The sequence below is a fragment of the Canis aureus genome, chromosome 9, assembly GCF_053574225.1.
Source record: "Canis aureus isolate CA01 chromosome 9, VMU_Caureus_v.1.0, whole genome shotgun sequence".
NCBI classification, from domain to species: domain Eukaryota; kingdom Metazoa; phylum Chordata; class Mammalia; order Carnivora; family Canidae; genus Canis; species Canis aureus.
In genome coordinates, this window is record NC_135619.1 from 30,637,233 (window position 1) to 30,665,173 (window position 27,941).

The window sequence follows — 27,941 nt, forward strand, 5'->3', positions numbered from 1 at the left end:
TTAAGCAAATATCTCAAGTGAAGCCTCCAAAGATTGGACAATTCAGTCTAGTATTAATAGGAGTTATTAATCAGAAAGTGAGAAGACAGCAAAGCACAAAGGATCACTAGGGGTGCTGAGAAGTGAATTAATTGGTCAGCAACATGGTAATGCTCAAATCTAGTGGCAGGATAAATACCTATTATGAATTAAGTCTACCTGGATTGACACTAGCTTTATTTCTCTAAAAGTGATTTTGCATAAAATAATAATGCATTTTGCAATATTTTGTATTATTTTCTTGACTTTGCAATAGATAAAAATTTTGGCAATCCTTTGAATAAACACTTTAGTTTTTAAAATATCTACCCTTGGGAGAGGGGAGGAAAAAATATTTACCCCTAAAAAGTCACAAGTAAATGTATCTATAGCAGTGAGGTAAGGAATGACATTTAAATTTATTTAATCTTGGTATCAAAAGCTTTATATAATACTGGAGAGCTAAGCATACTAGGATTATAGAATTGTTAATTTCTGATAAAGCTGATTGCAAAATGACCTTAATATTCACTAGACCTTGGGGAAGTTGCTTCTCTCTTGGTCTAAGCTCCCTTGTTTTCAAAGAGTGGGTTCACTACAAGAAGGAACAGATTTATTGATAAAAACATATCCTATTATTCAATACACAATATACTATTCTCAATATCATATACACATCATCCTCTGCTATACTATACAAGGCACTCATCATGAGGACACTCTGAATACCTGGGTGTCGATCCACTTGGTCCCAGTGTTGGTGTGCTCCACTTTCCCATAGAAGTGCACGGGCAGCATGAACTCAGGCCGGGCCTTCTCCCAGGGGTTTCCATGTCTGAGCCAATCATCTGCCTCTTCTATCTGCAAAAAGGACATGGCAGGGAGTTTATTTTTCAGGAGAGGAACTTCAATGATCTCAAAGCAAATTATGTAGAATCAAAACTATCTTTGACTAAATCAACGCAAGAATACTGTTTTGGTAAGAAAGAATATTGGTTCTATCAACTCAATTTACCTTTGGTAGAGTATAACAACCTAAATCAACAATAATCATACTTGTCAATACATATGACTACATTTAATTCTCATAGCCCAACCCTATAGGATGGAGCTATGATTTTTCCCTTTTACAAAAAAATATTTATTTATTTGGGAGAGAGGAGAGAGAAAGAAAACCAGAGCAGGAGTCTTAAGGTAGAAGGATGGAAAGAGAAGCAGACTCCCCATTGAGCAGAGAGCCTGACGTGGGGCTCAATCTCAGGACCCTCGGATCATGACCCAAGTCGAAGGCAGATGCTTAACTGACTGAGCCACCCAGGCAGTCTATGACTTTTCCCTTTATAAAGATGAGGAAATTGTAACTTGCTCAAAGTCACACAGATAGTATATGGTATGGCTGAGATTTGACCTTAGTTCTGTGGGTTCTAAAGCCTGTGTCTTAATATCTGTGAATACAATTGTCCAGCTTGAGGGATAGAGAGAAGCTATCCAGGGATGTTTACAATTGGATACCGGAACCTGATGGCTCCCATATGATGGAGAATCTGTCAAGATTCTTTTGCCTAGAATGCACAGACCAGTTCAGAAATACTAATCATAGAGAGCTCTCTTAAGAAAGCTTATTTCAATATAGATATAAGATACCATTACATTTTGCAGTGTTTGTTGAATTCAATCGCTTTAGTAATTTTGATCTGATAAGGAACATTAATTATGGTTCATTTTGAAAATAACATATACTAAGATGTAAGGAATTTATTGACAATTTTAACATTTTCTCATGTATTTGTTTATTTATAACCACATATTTCTTATAAAAAATTTAAAAATCATAATTTATATTTAGGGTATTCTGGACATCAAATGAATTTTGGTTTGCAACAAACAGATGTGCCAAAACAAAACCAACAAAAATGCATTGGAGAGGAGGGATGTATTTTTTTTTTAATTTTTATTTATTTATGATAGTCACAGAGAGAGAGAGAGAGAGAGAGAGAGAGAGGCAGAGACACAGGAAGAGGGAGAAGCAGGCTCCATGCACTGGGAGCCCGATATGGGATTTGATCCCAGGTCTCCAGGATCACACCCTGGGCCAAAGGCAGGCGCCAAACTGCTGCGCCACCCAGAGATCCCCGAGGGATGTATTTTTAAGGTAAAGATATTATTAGTAAAAGCATTAAAATATTACATATGTATTAAATAATGCAATTTTGTTTTGACAAGAAAGGAGGAGTAAGGGCTTTTAGTACAAAGTACTCTTGTCAAAGAGATTACCCCAAATCTGGTTATTTTACTTATCTGATTCCTCACCTTCCCCTTTTAGAAAACTTAGCTTTAGTTTAAGAAGATTTTGTTTATGAATTATGATGGACTGCTGGATGTTTCATGACTACCACCTACATACGAATTCAGTGCCTGCCCCAGGCATAGTGTGGAGACAAACACAGCTACTGTCTTTTGAGATACTAGACAAACCACTGACGTCAATAGACAGACAAGTAAATACACATGCATTTATTCAAACATTGATCATGACTTTATGTTAAGAAAGCCAGTGAGCTACCCAATTATACTAAGTACCAGCATAATGGTGAATGAAAAGGAGACTTAGAAACAAAATCTGTAAATGGTAGATCTGGGAGTTCGAGAGACATGGGAGGCAGGAGGATGCATCACAGGTAGGGTGAAGCCTAGGGAAAGCTGGAGCAAGGTTTGAGCTAATCAGCTGGGCAAACCTTGTTAAAAATGCAGATTCTCAGTCAGTCTGGGGAGTGGTCTGAAATTCTGCATTTTTAACAAGTCCTCAGGAGCTACGTGGTGATATGAAGTCAGTAATTGCAACTCACAATTTAGACTTCTGCTATTCTAGTCAGAAGGAGAACAACAAAAAATAAAATAAAAATTTAACAGGAAACGGTTGCATTTCATCAGTTGTTAATCTTTCATCTAGAGTCCACAAGCTTGTGTTAATAACTAGAAACTCCACACAAATGAGAATATCCGCAAAGGATCAAAACATCCTGACTTACCAAACACTTTCTGCGGCTCTTAGGCAAGGGAAGGTGGGGGTTTTCAAATACTGGTCAGTGTGAACACTGCTTCCTGTAACAGGAAGACACTTCATTTCAGCACTCGGGACTGTCGTGAAACATATCTGAAGGTATGCCACGAAACAGGACAATGAGGTAGAAAAAGCTTTCCTCTCAAAAGCCATGTGTACAGGAGAGCTGACAACGTATTTTCTGCTGAGAAATGCAGCAAGATCATATTGGTTTGCCCTCAAGCAGCTTTCAATGCTCTTAGAAGAGATGAGCTCTGGACTTGCCACCACTGGCCCACTCCTATGCAAGTCAGAGCCTGCGTTTGCTCTTCTGAGGGTACACAAAGTGACAAGGCACATCAGCAGATTACTCTTAATGATATCAAATGATGGTCTAGTTTTTCCCTGCTGAATAATGGCTGATTTTAAGTTCACTGGGGTAATAAGTTCTGTAGAAAGATAGAATTCTTAGCCTGCCGTTCTTTATTTTGAGTCTCTTCCTGATTTGGCAAGGAATCAGATCATTAATTCCCTCAAGTTCACAAAGCTTGTTTTTAAGGTAAATTGAAAAACATTTCATAACCACAAGTTGGTCTGAGCAGATCAAAGGAGAAAAGAGAACTGCCCCCTACCACTCCCTTTAAATCCACAGAAGCTGCGGAATGGTGATAAACGTCTTCTCTACCTTTCTTTCTTTCTTTCTTTCTTTCTTTCTTTCTTTCTTTCTTTCTTTCTTTTCTTTCTTTCTTTTCTTTCTTTTCTTTCTTTCTTTCTTTCTTTCTTTCTTTCTTTCTTTCTTTCTTTCTTCTTTCTTTCTTTCTTTCTTTCTTTCTTTCTTTCTTTCAATAAATCAACAAACTGCTCTGTAAATTTAGATTTCCACATAGCCAATGATCCCTGAATGTACGAACATGCTGAGCCATACGAAGGGTGGGGGCAAGATGGAAGAAGGCTTTATTTACATCCAAGGGGGCTGTTGGGTCTGAGCATCCCAGATGAAAGAGAACTGAGACAAAGTGAGCATGGGTCTGTGGAGTGAGAAGTAGTGTGCCAGTCAGGCGAGGGGGACAGCCTAGACTTGGCACCTCCCTAGAGGAATGACTCAATGGAATCTGTACTATAGCCAGCACAGAAGCAGAGGTCGGCTCAGGGAGCTCTGTTAGTGACTGAATTCTAAGAAATGCTTTCCCTCTCAACGGTGGGACACACAGGACATGAAGACCTTACAAGCAAACAAACTTTGTTTTCTGATGGAACAAATCATTGAAAACTGTTTCTGGGGAACACCACAAATTCAATAGTGGTAACTAGAAGCTTATTGGGCAATGTGAATTGTGCATGACTAGTTACAGCAGACTTGGCACAGGTTCTGAGGAGAGGGAAGGGTTCTGTAGATGTTGTTTGATTCAACTCTAAGACACCTGCTGTGAGCACCTTTCTGCTCAGAACTTTGGTAATGATTGTTAAACTTTAATGCCAGGCTGTTGCAATTGTCTTTCTCTTCCTCCTCCCAGGAGCCAATTATTTCCATAGAACACTATTACTGATAAACTTTCAATGATTCTCGTTAGATAGACTTCAAGAATTTTTTTAAGTCAAGAATTTTGGCAATAAAATGATTTCCTGTAGGGGGTTCACAATGAACACTATGTTACTGCAAATCTTCCTTCAAGAGAGACTTCAAAAAATAGAAGTCCATTAACCTTCAAAAATCTTCCCAGCTTGGGGCACCAAGCATGCAACTCTTGCTCTTGGGGTCATGAGTTTAAGCCCCACATTGGATGTGGAGCCTACTTAAAAAAAAAAAAAAAAAAAAAAAAAAACTCTTCCCAGCTTGTGCCATTTTCTTTAGCAATGATGTATCTGATGTGCTTGAGGGCATGCCCACCCCCTCAAGAGGCATGCTGCTTTCCTAGAAGATACATTTTGTTTTTTATGGAAATAGTTTCTTTTTTCATAGTATAATGTATTTTAAATACCACCCCAGTAAACAATGTATATGGTAAATACTATTATGAGTTTTTCTGACTCCGTTTCACGTCATCATGAGAGTGGTGATGATGGCTAGTGAGGTCAGCTTTGGAGACTAGCAAAAGCCACACAGTCTCTCATTTTTATGAAGACCAGAAATATATACTTCCTGGGTCTGATAGGAGAAAAAGGGATGGTTTCCTAGAATAAAGGCCACTTAACAGTAGCAAAGGTACCAGGTATGATTTTCAAAGAGCAAACTTTCATTAAATTCTGGGGAAAATGTGCTTCGAAAAAATTTTTTTGAGATTGATTTGCTGAGTTTCTTTTAAAATTTTCATAGGATAGTAAGGAGATAAGAAAAAATCCTTAAACATTCTGGGGTATAATGAATACCACATGGAACTTTTAAAGACTGAAAATGGATACCATATATTGCTTGGTCAGATGGTGTCAAAACATTGGTTGTCCTGGAAATGCAGGCTAAACTAGATTTCTCACACTGGAACTCTAGGTTACTTCTTTGAGGAAGGGAACTCATTATTTTGTTTTTATAAATTTTGCGATTGTTATTTTTTTAAGATTATTTATTTATTCATGAGAGACACACAGAGAGGCAGGGGCATAGCCAGAGGGAGAAGCAGGCTCCCCGAGGGGATCCTGATGTCGGACTCGATCCCAAAACCCCAGGATCATGACCTGAGTCAAAGGCAGATGCTCAACCACTAAGCCATCAAGGTGCCCCTAATTTTATGATTATAAAATACACATTTCTTATGGAATATGAGTCATGTGGAAGAACAAATATAAGATAGTAAAAGTTACCTGTAATCCTATCTCCCAGAGATAACTACTGTTGAAACTGATGTATTTTTTTCCTAGTATTTTACCTTTTTGGCTTCTTTTGGATAGGTCATACCATTCATATGATTCCATACCTCCTTTCCTCAACTAACATAAAGTTTCCCATTTCATTAAAATTAATACAAATATAGTAATAACTACATCGATATTTATTATATAATACCACAATTTATTAACTTATCCTCTTTTTCTTAGGCAAAATTAACATTTTACTGGGTGCCTATCTGTGTACCATACATTTTACATATATTCATAATGGTTTTGTGAAGCTGGTATCTCCATTTTGCAGATGAGGAAATTGAGGCTCAGAAGCATCAGGTAAACTAATCAAAACAACACACCTCATGGGGTAATGAGTTGCAATTAGGCCTCAAATTAGAAACCAGATCTCAATTAGGGCCTACATATTTTTCCCTACACAGTGCTGCCTTCTAATTTATTTATGGATACCTAAAACACACTGGTCCTTAACAAAATTTGGAAGTTTATCTTTCAAGATGTTCCCAGTATTATCCTTCTGAGACTTTTCCTTGGTGCATTCTCTCATCCCACCAAACCTTTTAGTTCCTTCTTGCTTAGCTCAGAGAGTGTCAAAATCCTGATTGCAGGAAGGAGAATGGCGCTGACACTAAATTTATTCTCATCCTTCCTCCCCCTTGCGATTAGTTCCAGCCTAGGTCGCCCTGTCCTACCCTGAGCACTCTTCTATCTCAGACTAACTCATAGAAGTGTGGGAGGGGCTCAGAGAATGTGGGCTTTTTGGAAATCGAATCCAGCCTCTTTTTGTTAATGATGTGTGTGTGTAGGGGAAAAAGAAAGGGAGAGAGAAAGCGTAAATCATACTTAGCATCAGGGAAGACTATTTAGACTAGGGCGATTGTAGGCTCAAAGAATGACCAAAGATAAAAGAAACAAATACCTAAGAATCCAGTTTGGTTATATAAAAATCAAAGGAAAGTGATTTGTATGGACTGATTACTACTGTGCAGATTTCTGCAGAACACTATAACTATACATATTAAATAGGTGCCAGATTTATTGGACATAATAGTTACAAGACTGCCTGCTTGTATCTTATAAAAAAAATTAGAACAGTGAGCTTATGTGTCTTGTAAGATAAACATATTAAGGAGGGCGAGACTGAGTATAGAGAAGAATACTGAACGTGGACCTGGAAATCTGGGGATATAGAGCCATGTTTGCCAGCAGTGTGATCTGAGGTAACTCCACTGCTTAAGAGTCTCCATTTTCTCACCTATAAAATAGCAGCATGCTTCCTACCAGCAAGAGTTATAGGGGAAGGTCATAAGTCAAAAGATGTGCTCCTCCTTTTGCATGCTGCAGAGAACAGATGTCACACATTGTAGAGGGTCTGCATTCAGGTGTCAGTGATGAATGTTTTCAGAGTATTCTTATGAGTCAGGCATTATGTGAGGTGCTATGGCAGGCTCTCAGCTCTTAGGGAACTCACATCCCAAAGGGGGAAGACTGCTACTTTTTAGTGATGTCAATTTAATGCCAGAGATATTAGAAGAGCTCTATATTAAGTATCTGTAAATTATAAATCACCCAGAATGCTATGAAGGAGAAGTATTTTAATAACAAGATTTTGAAAGATGGCTCACATACCTGCCATCCATCTCGGATCTTCTGATTGAAGATTCCATATTCGTATCGGATGCCATATCCATAGGCTGCAAGTCCCAGGGTTGCCATGGAATCCAAGAAGCAAGCTAAATTAAAGAGAGCACAGGCAAAAGGCAGAGTCGTCAAGGTTAGTCCAAATTTTATCTTTTAAAACAAAACACATTTCATCTTTCTTTAAAAAACATGGCAGCCATAAAACATTTTCTCTGAAAAACCACATGTGTATTTTAAAGCACAGAGATAGCTGTACAGTATTAAATTTTTAAAATAACATTTTAAAATTATAAAATGAGTATTATAGAAAAAATCAGAAAATACAAAAATGTATAAAGAAGAAAACAAACAGCATTTACTATCTCACCATACATGTTGTATGTAACATTGTGTACATGTTGGCATTTCATTTGAGAACGATAAGGAAGCTGGCCTGCCTTAGATATATTCATTATTGTGTCTGTCACTCACACTGCCCTTTCTAAGGGAAGCTGTCTCTATGGCCCCTGCTTGAAAAGATGGCCTTAGGAGAGTATTATTTACATGTGACCAGATACCCAACTAGCTGTGGCAGACTATCTTTCTGGTTAATAGAATTCCAATGTTGTTCAGATATCAGGTGGTCATATGCTTCAGGGAGGCTGGGCCAGGAAATGAATCGTGCTTTGGTCTAAGCTTCAAAGCCAAATCTAGTAATTCTATTTCCTTCACCAGTGATTGGTTTTGGCATGGGCACACAATGGCCTACAATCTAATGAGAGGTTCTAGGAAGTCTGCTGGGTGCAGTGAAAGATTTCCTTGATCTTGCCATTTTTTCCCCATGAAACGAAAGCCAAAAGAACCACAAAGATCCCGAGTCCTGAAGAATCATGGAGTCCTTGCTTAGTCAGTGATAACACGTGTCTTTGTTGGTTGAACTCATTGTTGAAAGATTTTCTGTTTCCTCTAGCCAAAACCATTAATGACAGCCCCCCCCCCCCCCATCCAGAGCAGCAGTCAAAAGGCTGGGCAGGGGTCTATGTTGTGGCCAGGTGCAATCTGAGGGGTTACTATTATAACTGCTACTGATTGTTCCTTTCAGGAATTTGAACTGAGAAATATATAGAGAATGAGGAAATGTACAATAGGATCTAAAACTGAAAAGAGCATTTGTAGATCAAACAGATACCTGCTGAAGTAGGTTCAAGTAGGTTCACGGTGGGGCCCTAAAACAGAGAATCTACAAAGGCCAATGCCTTCAAGTTACTGTAACATCACAGTGGTCTTCCAGTCCCTGTGCTGCCATGGCCTGACTCTGCTTAGTTCCTGCTCTCTCAGAGCTGTGGCCATTTGCTTTTTCCTTGCTTTTGATCAAATTATTTTCAGAGCCTGACCAAAAGGGTCCCAACTTTTTCAGTCATGTCAGAGATGAGGCCATCTAATGAGAATCACTCAGCCTCATTTACCACTTCACATTTTGACCTTAGCCAATGGAAGGTCATTAATATCAGGTACAGAGTGGGGTTAACCCAGACAACAAATAGGCCTGGGGCTTTACATAAATGAAAGGCAGGCTGGTTGTCATTCTTCAATGTGTATGCCACTGGTTCTGCTGGTCTTTCTACAGCCTCATGGAAAGCCTACTAAATTGCTCAGTGGTTGACTTTACAAGGCAGTATTTTTTAATACTAAAAGCAATGTCAATGCACACTGCAACCAATGTAGTAAGGATTAAATACCATGAAATACACTCCAATGGATTTTCAGTAATTTGAAAGTGTGTGTAAAATTAAGAGATATTGAAATCGTTTCTGAAAAAAGAAGAAATAGATTATTTTTCATAGAGTGCAATCTGATAAAGACCTGTATGGTGGTACATTTTTATTATTCAATTTAAATTTCACAAGTACACTGTATATTAATTATACTGGAATTAAAATAAAAAAAATAAATTTCACAAGCAATATATCCTCATTGTAAAAAACATTAAAACATTAACGACAGGGTGAGCACCCTCAATTTTGCACTCTTCTCTAGGGAAGATCAGAGGGAGCAGTTTAGTATTTCAAATTCCAGACTTTTTTCCCTATGGATTTATACATATACTTACAGAAAATATTTAATTTTTAAAAAACATAAATCGTATCACACTGTGTTGCTTTTAATGCCATTTGCTTTTTTTCCTTCCCCTTTAGAGGTCTACCCAGAGAAGTGCATACAGATCAATTTTATTGTTTTTATTCTTTTACTGCCTATTTTTTTGCAGCATATATGTTCCAATACTTACTTACCTATTCTTAGATCAAGGGAAATTAGGTTATTTCTAATATTTTGCCTTAGCAAACAATAATATAATAATTTTTTCACATGCCTCCTTGTGCACTTATATCTTAGAATATATCTTTAAGAGAGTAAATATCAGGAAGTAGAACTGCTTGGTCACAGGGAAGCATATTTTTAATTTAATGGAGTTGGTATTATCTTTTTAATGTTTTCCTTTATATCTGTTGAAAAATCATTTCCTGGATAAAGCACTCAAATTGGATCCATAGAAAAAAGATATTAATGAACTAAATCATCATCATCTCAATAATATGACAAGAGTATCATTGCCTACTAGTCAATCAGAAGCAAACTGTTAAGAGCACAAGACAACAACACAATGGTAAAACAACTTAGGTCACAGCTCACAAGTATGTGAAGTGAGTAGCTGTGGACAAGTGCCAGTGACAGAAAGGGGCCATTTTGGAAACCCGTAAATGCACAGGAAGGAGCAGGTTAACTGTGGGGTTTTAAGCAATGTCTCCAAGGGTTTTAAGCAATGTCTCTTTTGTTCCAGTTCCCATCTCTACTCTTTGTATAGAGCTGATCAAGCCATAGTGCAAACTCAAAAACAAAGACTTCTATAACCAGGTCATACCTTGCACTCCTCCTAGGGAGCCCATCTGTTTCTGAGAAGCCATCAACTGGCCAGGTAACACATAACACACTCACGACGTCACTTACCGGCAAGCCTCCCAAGACCACCATTGCCAAGCCCAGCATCTTCTTCAATTTCTTCCAACTCCTCCATATCCAACCCAAGCTAGAAACAAAAGGAAAACAATGCTGGATGCAGACACAAATGTGGTCATCTTGGGAAGCATGGTCATTTCCTAAAGCTCTGGGTCGGGCACCCAGGGTCATCTGTGTAATCAGTTCTGTCAGTTCCCTCACAGAGTGTTCTGGCCTCAGATGCCCACTGCAGATGCTCATGAGTGCAGATGCAAACCGTATGAGATGGCCCAGCAGCAGCATGGGACGAGGGTGGGCTCCAAAGGTCCTTTACTGGCTCTGTTACTTAGCTCTCTGACTCTAGGAAATGTAAATTTCTTTATGCTTTTCCTCTCTTATTAAAAAAACAAGGATAACAATATCTGCCTGATTTAGGGCTGTTATAAATTTATTTTTATTTATTTTTATGTTTTAAAGATCTTACTTATGTATTCATGAGAAACACAGAGAGAGAGGCAGAGACACAGGCAGAGGGAATAACAGGCTCCATGCAGGGAGCCCAACACCGGACTCAATCCCGGGTCTCCAGGATCATGCCCTGGGCTGAAGGTGGCACTAAACCAGTGCGCCACCTGGGCTGCCCATGTTATGAATTTAAATGAGCTTATACAAACAAAGCATTTAGAATTACTCCAAACAGATATTTCTCAATAAATGTTAGCTACTACTATTTCTTAAAATTATTTTCTTGTGTGCTACGTAGAAAATGTCAGGAATGGTCTAGCACCATGTTGACACTAACTGGGCTGAAGGATTTTGGAAACTATCAAAAAGTATGAGGTCAGACTTTCTGGGATGGACTAAAGTTCATTTTTCATGACCACAACACATTATTTACTCAGTAGGGTCAATGGTTGTTAACCCAAAACCAGTTACTGAGTCACTGCCCATGAGACCTAGGGCCAAGGAACAGTCTGGGAAACAGTCTGTGGGCCAGGTAGACAAGGGCTAAAATCCTCTGCTTCTTTCTGTGGTGGGTAAGGGACTCTGGGAGGCCAATGAGGACCTGTGAGCTTGGTGATGGATGGAACCGGTTGCCAGCCAGCTCCCTGCCCCATGTGTTTGGCTTGCACAGCCAGAGGCCCCTGGCACCAGCATGGACTCGTGTCAGAATTTCGTGGACCTGGAGATTGCTTTGGGCCACTCATCTTACAATGAAGAAACTGATGGCTAGATAAATTAAGTGACCTGTCCTATGCTGACTAGATAGCAATCTAGCCTATGCTTGGCTAATAATGTTTTGTTGTGCAAATGACTGTATTCTTATCTGAAAGTGATGCAATCCATTGAATTAGGCATTATTTAAAATGGAAACATAATTTACACACTTACAAACATAAACACAAATTAGAACCAAGCTTGAAGTTAATGCCCCAGTTTCAATGGAGCCACATACTTGGATCTCCACCCTTACAACCAAAAGTGGCTTCCTCACACAAGTCTTGATAACTAAATCTTCTGAGAGTTCAAAAATGGCTTTGCCTTTATTTTTGAAGGGGCTTCCAAATTTGCTCCCCGTGACAAGAGTTCAGCAGGGTCCTTGCACAAGCCAACAACACAATGGTTAAGTAACTTAGGTAATACCACAAAATTTATGTGACTTGAGTAGCTGTGAACAAATAACCATAAGGTAAAGAAGAGGCCACTTTGGAACCCACTCAGTGCCAATGCTAACACTCAGGATTTTTTCAGTTCTAAAAATGGAAGTCTAAAGTAGGCTGTAAACCTTGAGGCAGTTGATATAGGTTACTTCACCCACCTGGTTAGATGCCAGGCCAGGGGAGGTATATTGTTTTCACCTAAAATCAGGGGAAGCAAAGAGAAGGGAAATGGAAGGGGAGCTGCAATGATTCTTTAGAAAATACCTATCCCCCTGTGAAGGAAACCAGCCCTTAGTGACAGCAGCTGGCCACATGAGACAATCCCAAGGGAAAGGAGCAGTTTAAATGGTCTCTCATGTAGAATATGTCTTTGCAAATACATATTCCTCCTTTCAATCACATGAAAAGGATTAAGAACTATTTGTTTTTTGGCATGGAGATCCCTGAAGCTCGGGAGAAACCGTTAAATACATTCATAAAAATAAGTTAGCATATTAAGTTTAAAACCTCAAGCTCCTCATTTAAAAAGGAAGTGTATTTTACATCTCATTAAGCAGTAAAGAAAGTATGTCAATGTAATTGAAAAAACTTATTATTTAACATGTTGCTTTGATATATGAAAAATAATAGTCAAACTTTGATCATTTTTAAAACTAGATAGGAGGAGTGCCTGGCTGGCTCAGTGGGTGGAGTGTGTGAGTCTTGATCTCGGGTTGTGAGTTTGAGCCCCACATTGGATGTAAAGATTACTTAAAAACAAGTTCTTAAAAAAAGAAAAAAAAAAAAAAAGGTAGATAGGAGTCCAAAGTAAAACTTTGGGATTCTGATAGCAGGGGCTCAGGTACTTTTAAAAAACTCGTTCAGATGCTAATTCCTAACATGTCCTAACATGTAATTTGCTGGAGAATGCTGTCAAAAACTGATTACAGAAGTAAATCTCTGGGGCAAAACCAGTTCTCTAACATTTCTCTTAAACCAGAGAGCTCCACTAGTTTATATTTCTAATTGTAATAGTCATAGCTAAAGAAGCAATTTTTCTTTTATTTTTTCAGTGCTACATTCCCAAGGTTCCTGAATTGAACTTGAAATTTAAGGGGAGAGAATGAAAGAAATACGGCGACAACATACCTGGTAAATGGCCTCGTCACAGGCATTCTGCAGGCCAAGGTTTATCATGGTGTTCTGTAACGTTCGGCCCATATAAAATTCCAAAGAGAGGTAATAAACCCTCTGAAACAAAGACAGGACATGTTAATGCTATAAGGACAATGTTACTTGTCATCATAAAAACACAAAAGGTCACCAATAAGAAACAAACAAGCGAGACTAATACAGGTTCAAGTGAGACTCCTACAGATGGATGAAAGGCTACATAAAAGCATGACTGACAACTGGCTTTGAGAAAAACCATTTTATACCCTATTTTTGGCAAAGAAGTTTTTATCCCCAGGGAGGAAAAAGGCAAACTCATCCAACTAATTAGGTTCAATGTTTGGTGTGTGTGTTTTCCTCCCGGTTCAGGTACCTCATGAATTAAGCATTTGTTTTGGACAAAACAGAAGTCAGACTGCCAGAGCTCATCACTGATTTGTAACATATTTATACAATAAGAGTTAGGTGGGGTTGACTGTGATCATCTCATCTCATCCAGGAGACATAAAGACTAACTCCTTCAACATACACACAATGGCCATAGTATAGCCAGTGTGACTGATTACTGCCGGTAATACTAGAATAATTTTATTCTAGAAAGGCTATGCATAGTCTGGTAATAACAAAAGACTACCTCAGGCTTATTGGTTTTTGTTCTCAGAGAAATGGGAAATTTCTCTATCAACTTAGAAACTGTTTGCCTCTGACATAAAGCCAGATACACTATTTGGGTTGAAAGTGAAAAGTGCCAAGGTCAGAGTTGCCTAAAACCTTTCAAAATACAAGATCAGTTTACTAACTTAAAATAAGGAAGATCAGTGAGTAACTTCATCATCCCCTTTCACAATACCTTACTTTCCATATCACTTCTCCTTTTCTTTTCCACCAAACTCGAAACAACAAACATCTATAAATGCATCAATATAAAGTCACTTCAAATTTTAGGGATTCCTTCATTACCTAATAGGAAGAACTCAAAAGAAAAGTACTCGGTCAACCCAAAAATATAAAAAGAATATAGCTCTAAATCACAAATGCTTATTACAATATTTAACTCATTAGTTATACATATATATTTAAAATAAAATATTAGTGAAAATGTCAACTTAGAAATTTTACTTTTTCTCGCTTTCATTTTTTTAAAAATTTTATTTATTCATGAGAGACACACAGAGAGAGGCAGACACACAGGCAGAGGGAGAAGCAGGCTCCCGGCAGGGACCTGACATGGGACTTGATCCCAGGACCCCAGGATCACAACCTGAGCCAAAGGCTCAACTGAGCCACCCAGGTGCCCCTTCCCACTTTCATCTTATGGAACAATTGAATTCTAAGCATTCCCATGGATTGTCAACATCCATTTCTTAGTGGGTCATATAACATGATTTTCCAGACCATATCCTCATTATTTTTATGCAAGGTGTTTGAATATTTATAATGCTCTCATTAGGGGTCTCATCAGCTTATTAGATGTCTCTGTGTGAGTCAGAAAAAGGTATCTTTTCTGAGGCAGAAACAGGCCAAAGAGGTGCATGGTGCCACTCTCTCCTACGGATGTACCCTTGTACAGGAGGCTACTGCATCCCAGGAAGAAATATCTTAAGCCATAAGCCATCAGGGCAGTTTTTCCCATTCTTCCCTGTGTATTCATGATCTTGATAATAAAATCCCTATGTATTGCTTTTTATGTTTTAGTGATCTATGAAAAGCTTGTTTGTAAATAGAGTGTATATATATCCAACCACTTGCAATTGTGAATTCACACCCTCAGATGACTACATCTGTGTTAAATTTCTTTGCTTCCCTTTTTAAAAAAAGATTTTATTTATTTATTTATTTATTTATTTATTTATTTATTTATTTATTTTAGAGAGGGAAGGAGGGAGAGAGAGAAAGTGGTGGGGTGGGGAGGGAGAGGGATAAGCAGACTCCCTGCTGAGCACAGAGCCTGAGCCAGAGCAGTAGCAAGTTCACAGGGGCTCAACCTCCTGACCCTGAGATCACAACCTGAGCTGAAATCAAGAGTGGGACACTTAACCTACTGAGCTACCCAGGTGCCCCTCTTTACTTCCCTTTTAATTATTCCAAATTAGCATGGACTTTAGACATTTTAAGACACTTCAAGGTCTTCCTAAAAAAAATGTTGCTTAAAATAAAATAATTGAAAAAGCACCAGGGCGCCTGGGTGGCTCAGTGTTTGAGCCTCTGCCTTTGGCTCAGGTCTTGGTCCCGGTGTCCTGCAATCGGGTGTCCTGCAATTGAGTCCAGCATCGGGCTCCCCACAGGGAGCCTGTTTCTCCCTCTGCCTATGCCTCTGCCTCTCTGTGTCTCAAATGAATAAATCTTTAAAAAAGAAAAAGCACCTCATTACATGACAGACTACAAGCACATGAATTTAAGGTGCTTTTCTATTTTGGGGAAAACTTCACTTCATATTTGCGGATATACCAGACCTTGAAAAATGGATCTCCCCTGTCCTCTTAGTCAGTGGTCTCTAAACACTTAAAAACATATTCCTAGTTGTAAAGTGTTTGAATATCTCTAGCACACCTTATAAATTACATGCATGCACTACTATTACCGATATTTTATGTATATTTTATACAAAGTGGACATTTTCAAAAGGCTTACAAAGATAAAATAAAGAAGATATAACAATAACCGGTATTATAAAAATAATGTTATTTTTATTCCTAGGATCAATCAGCAGACCTGGGTACTTCTGGGAGGCCCTATGAACAGGCTGCAACACAACTGTGACTTGCGGGACAGGCAAGAGTTGAGAATGGGGACACATGGGGGGAAAGGCATCCCATGTGACAGGTGCATTGTAGGCAGACCCAGAAGCGAGGAGTACTGGACATAAACAGAGATGGAGATGGGTTCAGTGGGAGAGTAAGGTGAGCCCAGGCAGATAGGACAGGAGGGACAGGTTTACCTGGACCGAGAAGGGCCTTAAATGCATGACTGTGACAGGCAGTGGGTGCCAAGATATCTGAGCAGAAGGCCAGATGTGTTGCTTTAGGAAGTTTAACTGGACAACAGTGCACAGAATGAGATGGGACCACACACCCAAATGCCTTCAAGAGCCAGGCAGAGAAAATAAATGTGTAATGGAGGTCACATGAACAATGAGGAGTCGTGGGCCAAGAAGAGGGGGTGTATGTATCCTGCTTGCAGGAACTGAAAATTTAACTGCCTAAAGGTGTCTTGCTGGCCAAATGAAACACAACAGCTAGCCACATTTAGCTGCACACTGCCAGCTTTACCACTTGTGGGAAGCAAGGTAATCAGTTAGAGGTCCATTTCATACACCAGTAGCCTGGGCCTCCAGTGCAGAGAAGTGAGAACGCAGGAGAGTGGGTACTTTAAGAGAACCCACAGGCATCAACAGAATTTGGCAACCTGTTGAATGGGGGATAAAGGAGGAGATCAAAGGTGAGATTAAAGTTTTGTGTCTAGGGAACTCTCAGGGTGGCAATACTATTAAAATTATAAACAGAAGACAGGCCAGGATTCAGAGGGATGATGATTTGAGTTTGAGGGAATAGAAGAGACCCAGGTATGCACACTAGGTACTCAGAAATGTAGGAATAGAGTTTGAAAAGGAATTGAGGCTAGAGGTCCAGATTTGGGATTCATCTGTACAGTTACCACAGAGCAGGGGAGATGGGAAGAAGGCTTGGACACACTTACTGACTCCACTCTGTGTCCCAGTGAGGGCAGGGACCTTCTGTTAGGGAAACGGTTGTCACAGAGGGAAATACTTTACTGATGTGTGTAGAGTGAATCTTGTTTGCTGTTATATCCCCAGCGGATCACCTAGTTCTCTCTGTACTCAGGTAGGAAAGCACTATCCAATGAAGAAACCCATCAGAGGACAGGAGAACAATAAAGCACCAGATAATCCATCAGAGGAGAAACATACAAGGTGAGCACGTTCTGTGGTGCTAAGGGCTATGAAGGTAGGTGTAGGTGTGTGTGTGTGTGTGTGTGTGTGTGTGTGTGTGTTAGGGGGTGGGGTGAGGTTCTAAAACTTCCTCTCATAGTCTCACTCTCCAGTTCAAAAACTTAAATTATTTTTAATGGGAGGTACAGTCCCTTCTATACAAATAAAAGATACAGTAAATATAAGTATACACTAAGTGTTTTCTAAGATAATATTTTAGCACTTGCCACTTTTGGGTAGAGGCCTAGGCCTCTGGGGGTGCAGAAGCATTTGGAAGCTTTGTTAGAGCTGCAGTTTCTTACTACAAGAATTTACTTTCCTTTGTTCGTGGGTTCTTTGGACTAGTCTTTTTCCCCCCTGTTTTTACATATTAAAACCATTCCTAAAAAAAAACCAAAAAAAAAAACAACATTCCTAATGGATGTTTATATTCATTTCCCACTGCCTCCTGGATATATCTCTTTCACCCTTTCCAATATGCCTCCAGCCAGTTTTTCCAGTTTCCTCTCCCAATACATTCTCACACCCACCTCGCTGTGCACAACACGATACCTCTTCCTGCCAGGTCCTTTCCAACCTTCCCACCCCACCTTCCCACACTGGCCAGGTGTCCCCTCTGTGCGCCCCAAAGCGCCCTGAGGACCCTTGCTTTCTAGCCCCCAGCGCAGTGGGGAGGGGTGGTCGGTGAGCGGCCTGCCCCAGCAGCTCCCGGAGTAGGTCTGAGTCCAGAGCGAGTCCCCGCCCTCCGCCTCCAACCCGCAGGCAACGAGGAGGTGCGGCAGCTCCACTCCCCTCTCGGAGCAACTGCTGGGAGCGACGGGCGCGCTCCGACCGAGGGGCGGGACCTCTGCCCCTCCCTCTTCACCTCACTCAGACCCCAGGGGAGGTCGGGGTCAGCCACGCATCCCCCAGGCCAGCGTCTCCAAAGGCTCTCGGGGCACTGGGGCACCTTCCTTCGACTCTTTTTTTGCCTCCTCTGCACTCCTCCCCCCGCCCCGCTACCCCGCGCCCCCGTCTTATTACCCTCGGACGGTCTCGGTGTTTATCTCCCCTCCCAAAACATCAAACTTAGCCAAAGCGGGGCTTTCTTTTGTGGGTTTTGCTCAGGGCCGCCTGGCCTAGAACGGTGCCCGGCGTACGCACTGGGGGCGCCGAGTGCCTCCCATTAAATGCTGATGTGGATGCTGCAGTTTGTGGACTACGCGGGCGGGCGAGGGAGGCCTGGACACAGGCCTGGGCGCAGGGCGCGGGGGGGCCCCGGGAGCGCGGGGCGCGGGGGGGCGCGGCGGGCGGCGGGGCCGAGCCGCGGTGCAGTGCGTGGGCCGCGCAGGGGCCGTGGGGCCCGGGCTGGGGGCGCCTCCCCGCGGGGAGCCGGGGCGGCGGGGAGCCAAGAACGCGGCGGGGAGCCCCCCGGACTCCTCCCGCCCGGCGGCTACCTTGGGGCACTTCTCGTAGTAGTGCTGCTGCGTGCGGATCCAGCGCCCCACCAGGTGGTCGCGCACCGTGTGAGCCAGCGCGAAGAAGTAGTCGCGGGGGGTGGCCACGTTGCGGTCCTTGACCAGCGTGAAGTGCAGGTGCCGGTTGAAGCCCTTCTTCAGCTCGGCCACGTTCTCCACGCCCACGATGCCGCGGATGCTGATCTGCCGCCGCTTCTCCTGGTCGGTCAGGGGCTTGGCCATGGCGGCGGCGGCGGCGGGACCAGCGGCCCAGGCGCCGGGGGCAGGACCGGGGACGAGCGGGCTCCACGCTGCGCGCCGCCGCTTTTGAGTCCGAGGGAAGTTTGGGGTCCGCCCCTGGGCGCGGGCCAGGGGAAGGCGGGGGGATCGCCCGGCCCGCCCCGGGCAGCGCAGCGGAGAGGAGCGGAGAGGAGCGGAGAGGAGCGGAGAGGGGCGGGGAGGGGCGGGGAGGGGAGGGGACGGGAGGGGAGGGGACGGGAGGGGCGGGGCGGCGGCGGGGCGCGCGGGACCCCTGGCGGCCGGAGTCTGCGCGCCCGCGGAGCCCTACGGGGCGGGGGGCTGGGGGCTGGGGGCGGGGCTGCGGGGAGGGCGGGGCTGCGGGGAGGGCGGGGCTGCGGGGAGGGCGGGGCTGCGGGAGGGCGGGGCTGCGGGAGGGCGGGGCTCCGGGGAGGGCGCGGCGGGGCTGTGCGCTCCGCACCCTCCAAGGGGGGACCTACAGCCGGTCCCCTCGGCGCTCCGCGGCTGCTCCCGGATCTGGGAGTCCCGGAGAGCGGCACTGGTCCTGTCAACCCTCTCGGGATGCTCCGGTGCCAGGAGGATGTCGGTGTGTGGAAGCACGTGTTGGCAGACTTTTGTGTTACAGCTGTTTACTCGCTATGTCATTGTTATCATTTCTCACCTGGGAGGGGTTCCACCATAAGCGTCTGAAGGCATCAGCGCGCTTTCACTTCAGCTGTCCCGTCGTCCTCCTGCTCCGTCCTTGGCATTGTCCCATCGGGCATCCTAGACCTCAGAAAGAGATCCCGGGGTGCCTCCTTTGCTTCCAGTTATTTTTCCAAGACTCAGGGATTCGGATTTCTTGACTCCTCAGACCCATCCCCAGTTTGCCCTATCAGAAGCTCACCCTACTGCCCATCTGCAGAGACAGGTTAGTAAGAATCAGAAAGAAAGTCCTGAGGTGCATCTTTGGGTTGATTAGGCCCCGGGAGCTTTTATGTCAGGCCTCCTGTTTGAATTACCTTCTAAAGGAAGGTTGGGTGGAGTACAGAGAAAAGAGAAGGGTATGTGTGTGGGAAATGAAGGGATAACTCACCCAGCCAGTTGCCTTGTTTACATAAAACAAAGCAGTCTGTGTTAATCTACAGTACAGGCTGATCTTTGCACTCGGCACCTCCAGCTTTGGTGGTGGTGGTGGTGGTGGTGGTGGGGTGTGTGTGTGTTTAAGCCTTGGCAAAGGCAAACGCATGGTATTTTAGGATGTCGGAGGCTTTTTCTTCTTCAATAAAGGGTAGTGTTAATCTGTTAGACTCTACTAGAAACAGTCCGTTGCCAGAATTGCCAGCCTTGCCAACAATGACTTGTATTATTCCTGGGTCTCAACTATTGCTCCCCCATGGGTGCTGTGATGAAAAGGCGCTTAGGAAGAGCTGAACAAACTGTCCAGACCTCACAGGACAAGTCTAAGTTCCCCGTTGTAGGAAAAGAACCCTGAGAAAGTGTGTTAGTTCGGGAGATTTTGGAGAAGCAGATTCTAAGACATGATTAAACAGGCAAAGATTTTATCAGGGCAAATGCCAGAGGGAGAGAAAACAGAGAAGGAGCCAAGTTAGCTGGAAGAGCATCAGACTATGAGGCAAGTCTGACCCCCCAGGGAAGGAGAGAGGGACCGAAGAGTGGGAGGGGGCATCCCAGGCTGCCCTGCGGTCCTAGGAAGAAGCAGCAAGGCCACCAGGCTGTTCTGGAGCCAAAGTCAACTGTCAGAGGTGTCCCTGTGCTCTCTGAGTCATCTGTGGGAACTTGCCCTGGAGGCGCAGCCTCTGCACAGGCAAAGCAAGACTATTTGCGGCCCTGGGTCAGGTCAGTTATTGCTGCCTGCAATCGGAGATCTCTGAGCCCATTCTGGTGGCCACCACAGAAAGATACTAGATAAACATGGGTTAACAGTTACTGTGCTTCAAGGTGGAGCTTACTGTGTTGGCATACCACTGTCGGATTCCTCCAAACTGCAGCAAGCATTTCCTGAGGGCTCCGGCTAGGCACTTCATGGGCATTCCCTCATTTAATCCTCTCACCAGCTCTGTGGGGCCAGTTGTAGTTTTCTTCCCACTTGGCAGATGAGGAAACTGAGGCTTAGTGAGGGTAAGCAGCTGGCTCAAGGTCACTGAAGGAAGGAGCCGAAGAGGTTTTCAGACCTCTGCACTTTGCTTTTCCTCTTCCAAAACAGGGGGTTGGGAATCTGTTTTGTAAACCCAAATTCTGACAGCACCTCAGCTGACCTATTTACCCTATCCACTTGATTGTTTCGTCCTGTTCCCTGGCCTTTTGACCTACTTCTAATACGTTTTGAAATCCAGGGAAATATCAGAAGTCCAGAGTGGCCCCGCAACAGATCACTCGCACTTTGGAGATGGGCATCGTTGAAGGTGAGCTGAGGTTTCTGTTCAGTGAGCATATTTAAGCACGTTCCACTCAGTGTATTTAATGTATGAGTCTGTCAACCAAGGTTATTACCTGGGCTCTGCTGTTTTAAATATTTAGTAAGATGACTGAGAGCCCAGATTTATTACACTATTGAATGCCCTAAGAATCTGCCGACAGCATGGCTGACCGAATTGCCACCTCTGTAATTGGCTGTGACTGTGACCATTCACTTGTTACCTGAATATATTTGGCTTATCTTAAAGCAAGTGAGGGTTTCTGACACTTTCAGGTCCTGTCATATTTGATTTGCTCATTAATACAGTAGTTTGACTTATTAGATGTGGTCCAGTGGGAGTTCTCTAAAAGCCAGAAATATTTAACAACCTGTCTTTTCCCTGTCCATCAAATCACTGACAGTCTTAATGTGCCTACTGTGGAATATGCTGAGACTGGGGAATCACTTAGTGCCTCAATTTCAATTTCTCTGAAATAAGACTAAATCTCTCTGTCTTAATCAGTCCACAACATAGCTAAGCCCTCCAAAAAAGTACACGTGGAGAGATACTAGGATATGTTAAAAGCATTCTTAAGATGTAAACTTTGGGTTTGGGATGATGTTTTGGAATATTCGTCGATGTTTTAATTTTCTCTTGGTAGTTTACTTTTTCCCCATCTCCCTTGAGGAGCCGCTCTAGCATTGGTGCTTACAATCTCTGAGGAAAGACATGAGCCCGCCTGGTTTGGGACAGCTGGCCTAGGTTCCCTACCATTTGGGAGATGCATGAAGAGTGAGGGCCAAGAGGCTGAGGAGACTGGGGCAGGGGTGAGAAGATGACATGACAGGTATGGGAGGAAAAGTGATGCTGCTGGTCTTGCAGCAAGGATCCTGGAGCCTGCTTTTCTAGGGAGGCAGCAGAGACCCCAGGTAGCCTGAGTATGTAAAAGCAGCCTGGGATGTTGCTCTGCTTCCTTGGAAGATACAGGGAGGTAGCAGGACCCCAGGGAGGATGTGGTTGCTTGGAGACTTTCCACAATCAGGGCTTAGACAAGTTCACAAAGACTCCTCACTCCCAAGAAGCCATCGGCTGAAAGTTGGTGTGAAGCTAACTTGGAGAATCTCCAAGGAGAGAGATGTCAAGGTCTGAGGCTTGCATCCTGCACCCCTTCCACTGGCGCCATTTGGTCTCTAAATGAAGGGACCACTTGACTGAGATCACATTTTTCCCCTTCTTGGAGAAATGGGGGCTCAAATGAGAAATTAAGCTGACATATGATAAAAAGCTGCAGTTTTTGCACAACTGAGTTTATATGCTGCTTGTGCTTGCTTTACTACTAATGCAACAATGCATGTTTCAGAAAAAGCTTTAACTTGTTATGGGAAAGAACGAGAAGGTTAATTCTGAGAAAATTTTGCAAAGACTTATGAACAAATTCTGACAAATGAAGGGAAAAGAGAAATGTGCTAAGCATAGGGTTTCAGCAGAAAATCATGATGCAACATGCCCTAGAGACAGCATCCCAGTAAGCTTGTCTCAGGCTCTTGGTCACGCAGACACTTAAGTGACCTTGCATTTTGACTTGCCTTTTGTGCACAATTGATTAATTGTAAGCATTAACCATATAAAACATAAACCATATAAAACGGTGGTTCTGGGGCATCTGGGTGGCTCAGTGGTTGAACTTCTGCCTTTGACTGGGTCATGATCCCGGGATCCTGGGATTGAGTGCTGCATCGGGCTCCCTGCAGGGAGCCTGCTTCTCCCTCTGCCTGTGTCTCTGCCTCTCTTTCAATGTCTCTCATGAATAAATAAATAAAATCTTTAAACACAAAAACAGAAACCATGGTTCCCTGAAAAGCTGTGGTTCTCCTATGCAAATTTTATTTGTTTTTAGAATTTAGTTTCCTTAGGGGGTAAATTTAAAGAATCACCAACACCAGGTTCTCAAATGCAAAATACTTTCACATTTCTGAACTGTTTAATTACTAGCCTTTAAAGCTTTAATCAGTAAGGTGTTTAGATACTGAGTGCTTAAAACATACAACACAAGAGAAAAACAGCTTCCTTTTCACTTAATATTTTCAAGGATGGAGCCTGGGAGTTGGGATGGTATATTGAAAGCTGTCCTCCAACACAAATGCAGTTTTGCATGTTTAGTTTTCATACCATAATCTAGCTGTTTTTCATTTTCAATATTTCTAATTCATTGATTTATTAGAAAAATATTTTTAAGTGCCTACTGTGTATCCAGCATTGCACTGGGCACTTGAGATACATCAATGAACCAAACTGACCATAGAGCAGCCAGATACATTGTTTCCCCAGTATTCTGTTTTCTGGGGACTACCTCTCCCTCTTTACCACCCCCTCACCCTTATACATTTAAAAATAAGTCTATATACTTATTCTGGGAGTGGTCATTTTACAATCTGACCCAGGTTTTACCACCATGACTATAGGACTTCCCTGTGGTCCTGTCACAGATGAAAGAAGGACCTAGAAGTATTGGTGAACTTGGAAAGTCAACAAAGGAATCATTGAATGATCACCGACTATACAAGGTACCATGTTCTCTGCTAATGGTACAAAAGATACAGGCCACGGTCTCAGCCTTACCAAGAACTTTTTATTTTTTTATTTTTTTATTTTTTTATTTTTTATTTTTTATTTTATTTTATTTTTTTATTGGTGTTCATTTTTTATTTTTTTATTTTTTATTTTTTATTTTATTTTATTTTTTTATTGGTGTTCAACCAAGAACTTTTAAACTATGTTAAGGTACCACACTCACATGAAAATACAAGGCAGGGGGCGCCTGGGTACCTCAGGTGGTTAAGCACCTAACCCTTGATTTTGGCTCAGGTCATGATCTCAGGGCGCGGACATTAAGCCCTCGCCGGGCTCCACGCTGGGCTTGGAGGCTCTCCCTCTCCCTCTGCCTCTCTCCCCCACTCTCTCCAAAAAGAAAGAAAGAAAGAAGAATGAATGAAAGAAAGAAAGAAAGAAAGAAAGAAAGAAAGAAAGAAAGAAAGAAAAGAAAAGAAAAGAAAAGAAAATACAAAGCAGAATATGCTAAAGGAAAAAAATAATTGGCCCAGAATGTAAGTTCACAGGAAGGAAGGAGGAACAACCTTGTCTTTGTCTTGAAGTCAAATGACAACAGCTGTTTCCCTTTCTTCCTGGAAGTTCTGTGCCCTCCTTTACCCTCTTGAATGATAGCATCTTAGTCATGGAATCATACATAGTACACTTCCAGCTTAAAATGAAAACACCAAGTTTCACTGCATTAATAATTTTCATGACAAATCATCTTTTATGTTTCTGATGAAAAGATTTAGTGTGAGAACTGCTAGAGACAGATTCATACCAGCAGGTGGAGGAATTTGCCATTTGAACTTGATATTTCAGGTTATCCAGTGGTTCGGCAATGTTGTGGTTGCAATTTTAATCACTGCTTTATTTCCCTTTGTTCCAGGTATTTGTGTGCCAAAACACCCTAAAAGAGATACCCATATTCTGAAGAAGATAAATAAAAATTGATCATTTTCATTACTCTAGCCAGAGCATAAAGTAGATGGCCCTTTCTCCCTTTCAAAATATTGGATGTAAAATATTGAAATCTAAAGAAATAGTTTATTCTGAGACAGAATATTAGAGAAGTCTTAAAATTAAAAAAACAGCATGGGATCTTAACATTCTTACGCTAGATTTAGAACACACTCAAAGTTGGGTGTGCTAATGGGTTTCCCAGTCAACCGTATGAGTTTGGTTTTCAAGCTCATCTGGGCATGTCTGAACTGATGAAACGGGGCCTGAGTGAAGCCAATGTGCCCAGGGGAGTTTGAGGTCATCTAGAAGGAAGTCAAGTCATGCCTGTTGTGGGGTTTGGGTATGTATGAGCATGTCTAACAAGTTATTGGTGGCTGGTGAGTTCTGAGGAGCTTCCTGGGTGACAAATCACCCTAAGGACAGAAGGAGGGCAGCCCGGGTGGCCCAGCGGTTTAACGCCACCTTCAGCCCAGGGCCTGATCCTGGAGACCAGGGATCGAGTCCTGCGTCGGGCTTCCTGCATGGAGCCTGCTTCTCCCTCTGCCTGCATCTCTCATGAATAGATAGATAGATAGATAAATAAATAAATAAATAAATAAATAAATAAATAAATGCAGGAGGAATCTGGTGATTAGCTTGAGCCAAGAGGAAGCCTTAGTTGTCAGAGGGGAGCGGTGGGTCTGATTGGGACATTGTAGCTGTTATTTGATTGTGTTCTTTAGCTACTTAGAAGCATGGGCTTCAAGGGAACAAAGAGGGCTGTCCATGAAAACAATGAATTTTCACACTAAGTTTTATAAAAAAAAAACAACTCAGATCCCAGGAATACTGTTTTCCCTTTCAACATGAACTAGTGAGTCATTCTCTTGCACTTCACTCTTGCACAGCTTGGAGGAGGGTCGGAAGAGCTGCTCACTCAAGGGGCAGAGGAGTTGCCCACAGAATTGGGAGCACGTGGAGACACCTTCTGGAGACTCCCAGAAATACAGGACTTAATACAGGGTTGGAGGTTTGGTCGCGGGAACCAGTGACATTGTGCTGGAATTAATGGAATGCCCTCTGAATCAGAGGTTTGTAAGAAGAAGAGAAATAGGCATTATGGGTATACTATTAGCCCCGTTCTTAGAATCATAAAACATTTACTAAAGGAATCTTCAGGGATCCCTGGGTGGCGCAGCGGTTTGGCGCCTGCCTTTGGCCCAGGGTGCGATCCTGGAGGCCCGGGATCGAATCCCACATCGGGCTCCCGGTGCATGGAGCCTGCTTCTCCCTCTGCCTGTGTCTCTGCCTCTCTCTCTCTCTCTGTGTGACTATCATAAATAAATAAAAATTAAAAAAAAAAAGAATCTTCATAACTATGTCTTTCTTGATGTGTAAGCTCTTTGGCAAAACTGCTTTTCTTGGGTAGTATTTTTAAAGCACTAAAACACATGCTGGTGAATAAATCTTAAGTTTGTATCACAATGAATTTTATAATTGAGTAACTCATGCAAACTCACATATATTGATCTACAGAACATTATGAGCAGCCTAGAAGCTTCTCTTGGTTGTACTTCCACTCTCTTTCCCTCAGGATAATCACCACCCTGGTTTCCAACATCACAAATTACTCTTGCTTCTTTTAAACTTTGCATAAGTTGAATTATACAGAACATCTATATTGTCTGATTTGTCTTACTCAATATTATACCTGCGAGTTTCATTTCTGTTCTTGCCAAATCTCTAGTTTTCTTTTTTTAAGATTTTATTTATTTATTCATGAGAGACACAGAGAGAGAGGTGGAGAAACAGGCAGAGGGAGAAGCAGGCTCCCTGAAGGGAGCTCGACGTGGGACTCGATCCTGGGACTCCAGGATTATGCCCTGGGCTGAAGGCGGCGCTAAACCGCTGAGCCACCGGGTTGCCCAAATCTCTTGTTTTCATTCCTGTATAGTATTCCATTATAGGAATGTAGCACAATTGCATTTATCTCTCCTACTGTTGGTGGACATTTGAGTGGTGTCCAGTTTTTGATTATCACAAACAATGCTGCCATAAGGATATCGGTACATGTTTTTCCTGAACACATTTCTGTTGGGAATGTAATGGCTAGATCAGGTATATACGTTTTAACGTCACTTTTATTTCTTCCTGATATAGAAAATGTAGTTTGATTATAGATTTACAGTCCTCTTGAAGTAAAGATATTGAAGTAGTGATGAAAGTAATTTAAAGATTTTATTTATTTATTCATAAGAGACACACAGAGAGAGGCAGAGATACAGGCAGAGGGAGAAGCAGGCTCCATGTGGGGGACCCAATGTGGGACTCAATCCCAGAACCCTGGGATCATGACTTGAGCTGATAGCAGATGCTCAACCACTGAGCCACCCAGGAATCCCTAAAACAATTATTTCTGTCCATCAGTGGAGATGGCTGAAAGTTGGTTGTAACACTCTCAGTGTGTGGTGTTTACCACTGAAGGTAACTGATGAGAAATATCGGTGGGTCCTAATTTTTCTATTTTTAGTTAATCTGTTTTACTTGTCGACCATTGTGTTTCATGAATTAAAGCTATAAAGACCAAATGGAAGGGAACAGTGCTGAGTTTGGGTCCCCAGAAACAAATGTTTTATGCTGTAGGCCTCACCCAGAATCTGTGGCCAAAAATATCCCTGGGGTTAAAGTTCTCTAGTAGCTCTTGTCCCAACACTGCAAATTCTGAATCTAACCTACTAGACTGTCACTTGGATTTGTTTAAAAACTAACATTATTTATACTTGTCTTCTAATTAGGAAACTACCATGCATTTATACTAGGAAATAAGAAATGACTTGTGAAAATATAACAAACAAAAATTGCATGTAATAGCATCATTCTTTGTTAGTATTTTGGATTATTTTTTTTTCAGTTTTTAAATTGCCCAATTTTTTTTTTTTTTTTTTTACATAGCTCTTTTCTTCATTACATGTTTTTGAGAACTTCCTATGTATTGATGGCACAAATAAATAGAATCAGAGATCCTGAAATCTGTTACAGGGCCTCCAA

At 42.3% G+C, this 27,941-nt stretch overlaps 2 protein-coding genes across 2 annotated transcripts in view; one reads left to right on the forward strand and one right to left on the reverse strand.

Annotated features, from left to right (window-relative positions):
* PYGL (glycogen phosphorylase L) overlaps positions 1 to 19,044 on the reverse strand; it is a 43,004-nt gene extending 23,960 nt beyond the window's left edge. Inside the window, exons 1-5 of the mRNA XM_077909264.1 lie at positions 18,706 to 19,044; positions 13,297 to 13,398; positions 10,520 to 10,598; positions 7,523 to 7,626; positions 748 to 879 (exon numbers count right to left, since the gene is read on the reverse strand). Coding sequence (XP_077765390.1) covers positions 748 to 879; positions 7,523 to 7,626; positions 10,520 to 10,598; positions 13,297 to 13,398; positions 18,706 to 18,948 — 660 coding nt within the window. The 5' untranslated portion in view covers positions 18,949 to 19,044. The remainder of the gene's footprint in view (positions 1 to 747; positions 880 to 7,522; positions 7,627 to 10,519; positions 10,599 to 13,296; positions 13,399 to 18,705) is intronic.
* Positions 19,045 to 19,391: 347 nt separating this feature from the next.
* The window catches only part of LOC144320574 (uncharacterized), a 30,574-nt gene continuing 22,024 nt past the window's right edge, over positions 19,392 to 27,941 (forward strand). Inside the window, exons 1-2 of the mRNA XM_077909278.1 lie at positions 19,392 to 19,873; positions 21,300 to 21,368. Of these exons, the coding sequence (XP_077765404.1) occupies positions 21,353 to 21,368 (16 nt within the window). The 5' untranslated portion in view covers positions 19,392 to 19,873; positions 21,300 to 21,352. The remainder of the gene's footprint in view (positions 19,874 to 21,299; positions 21,369 to 27,941) is intronic.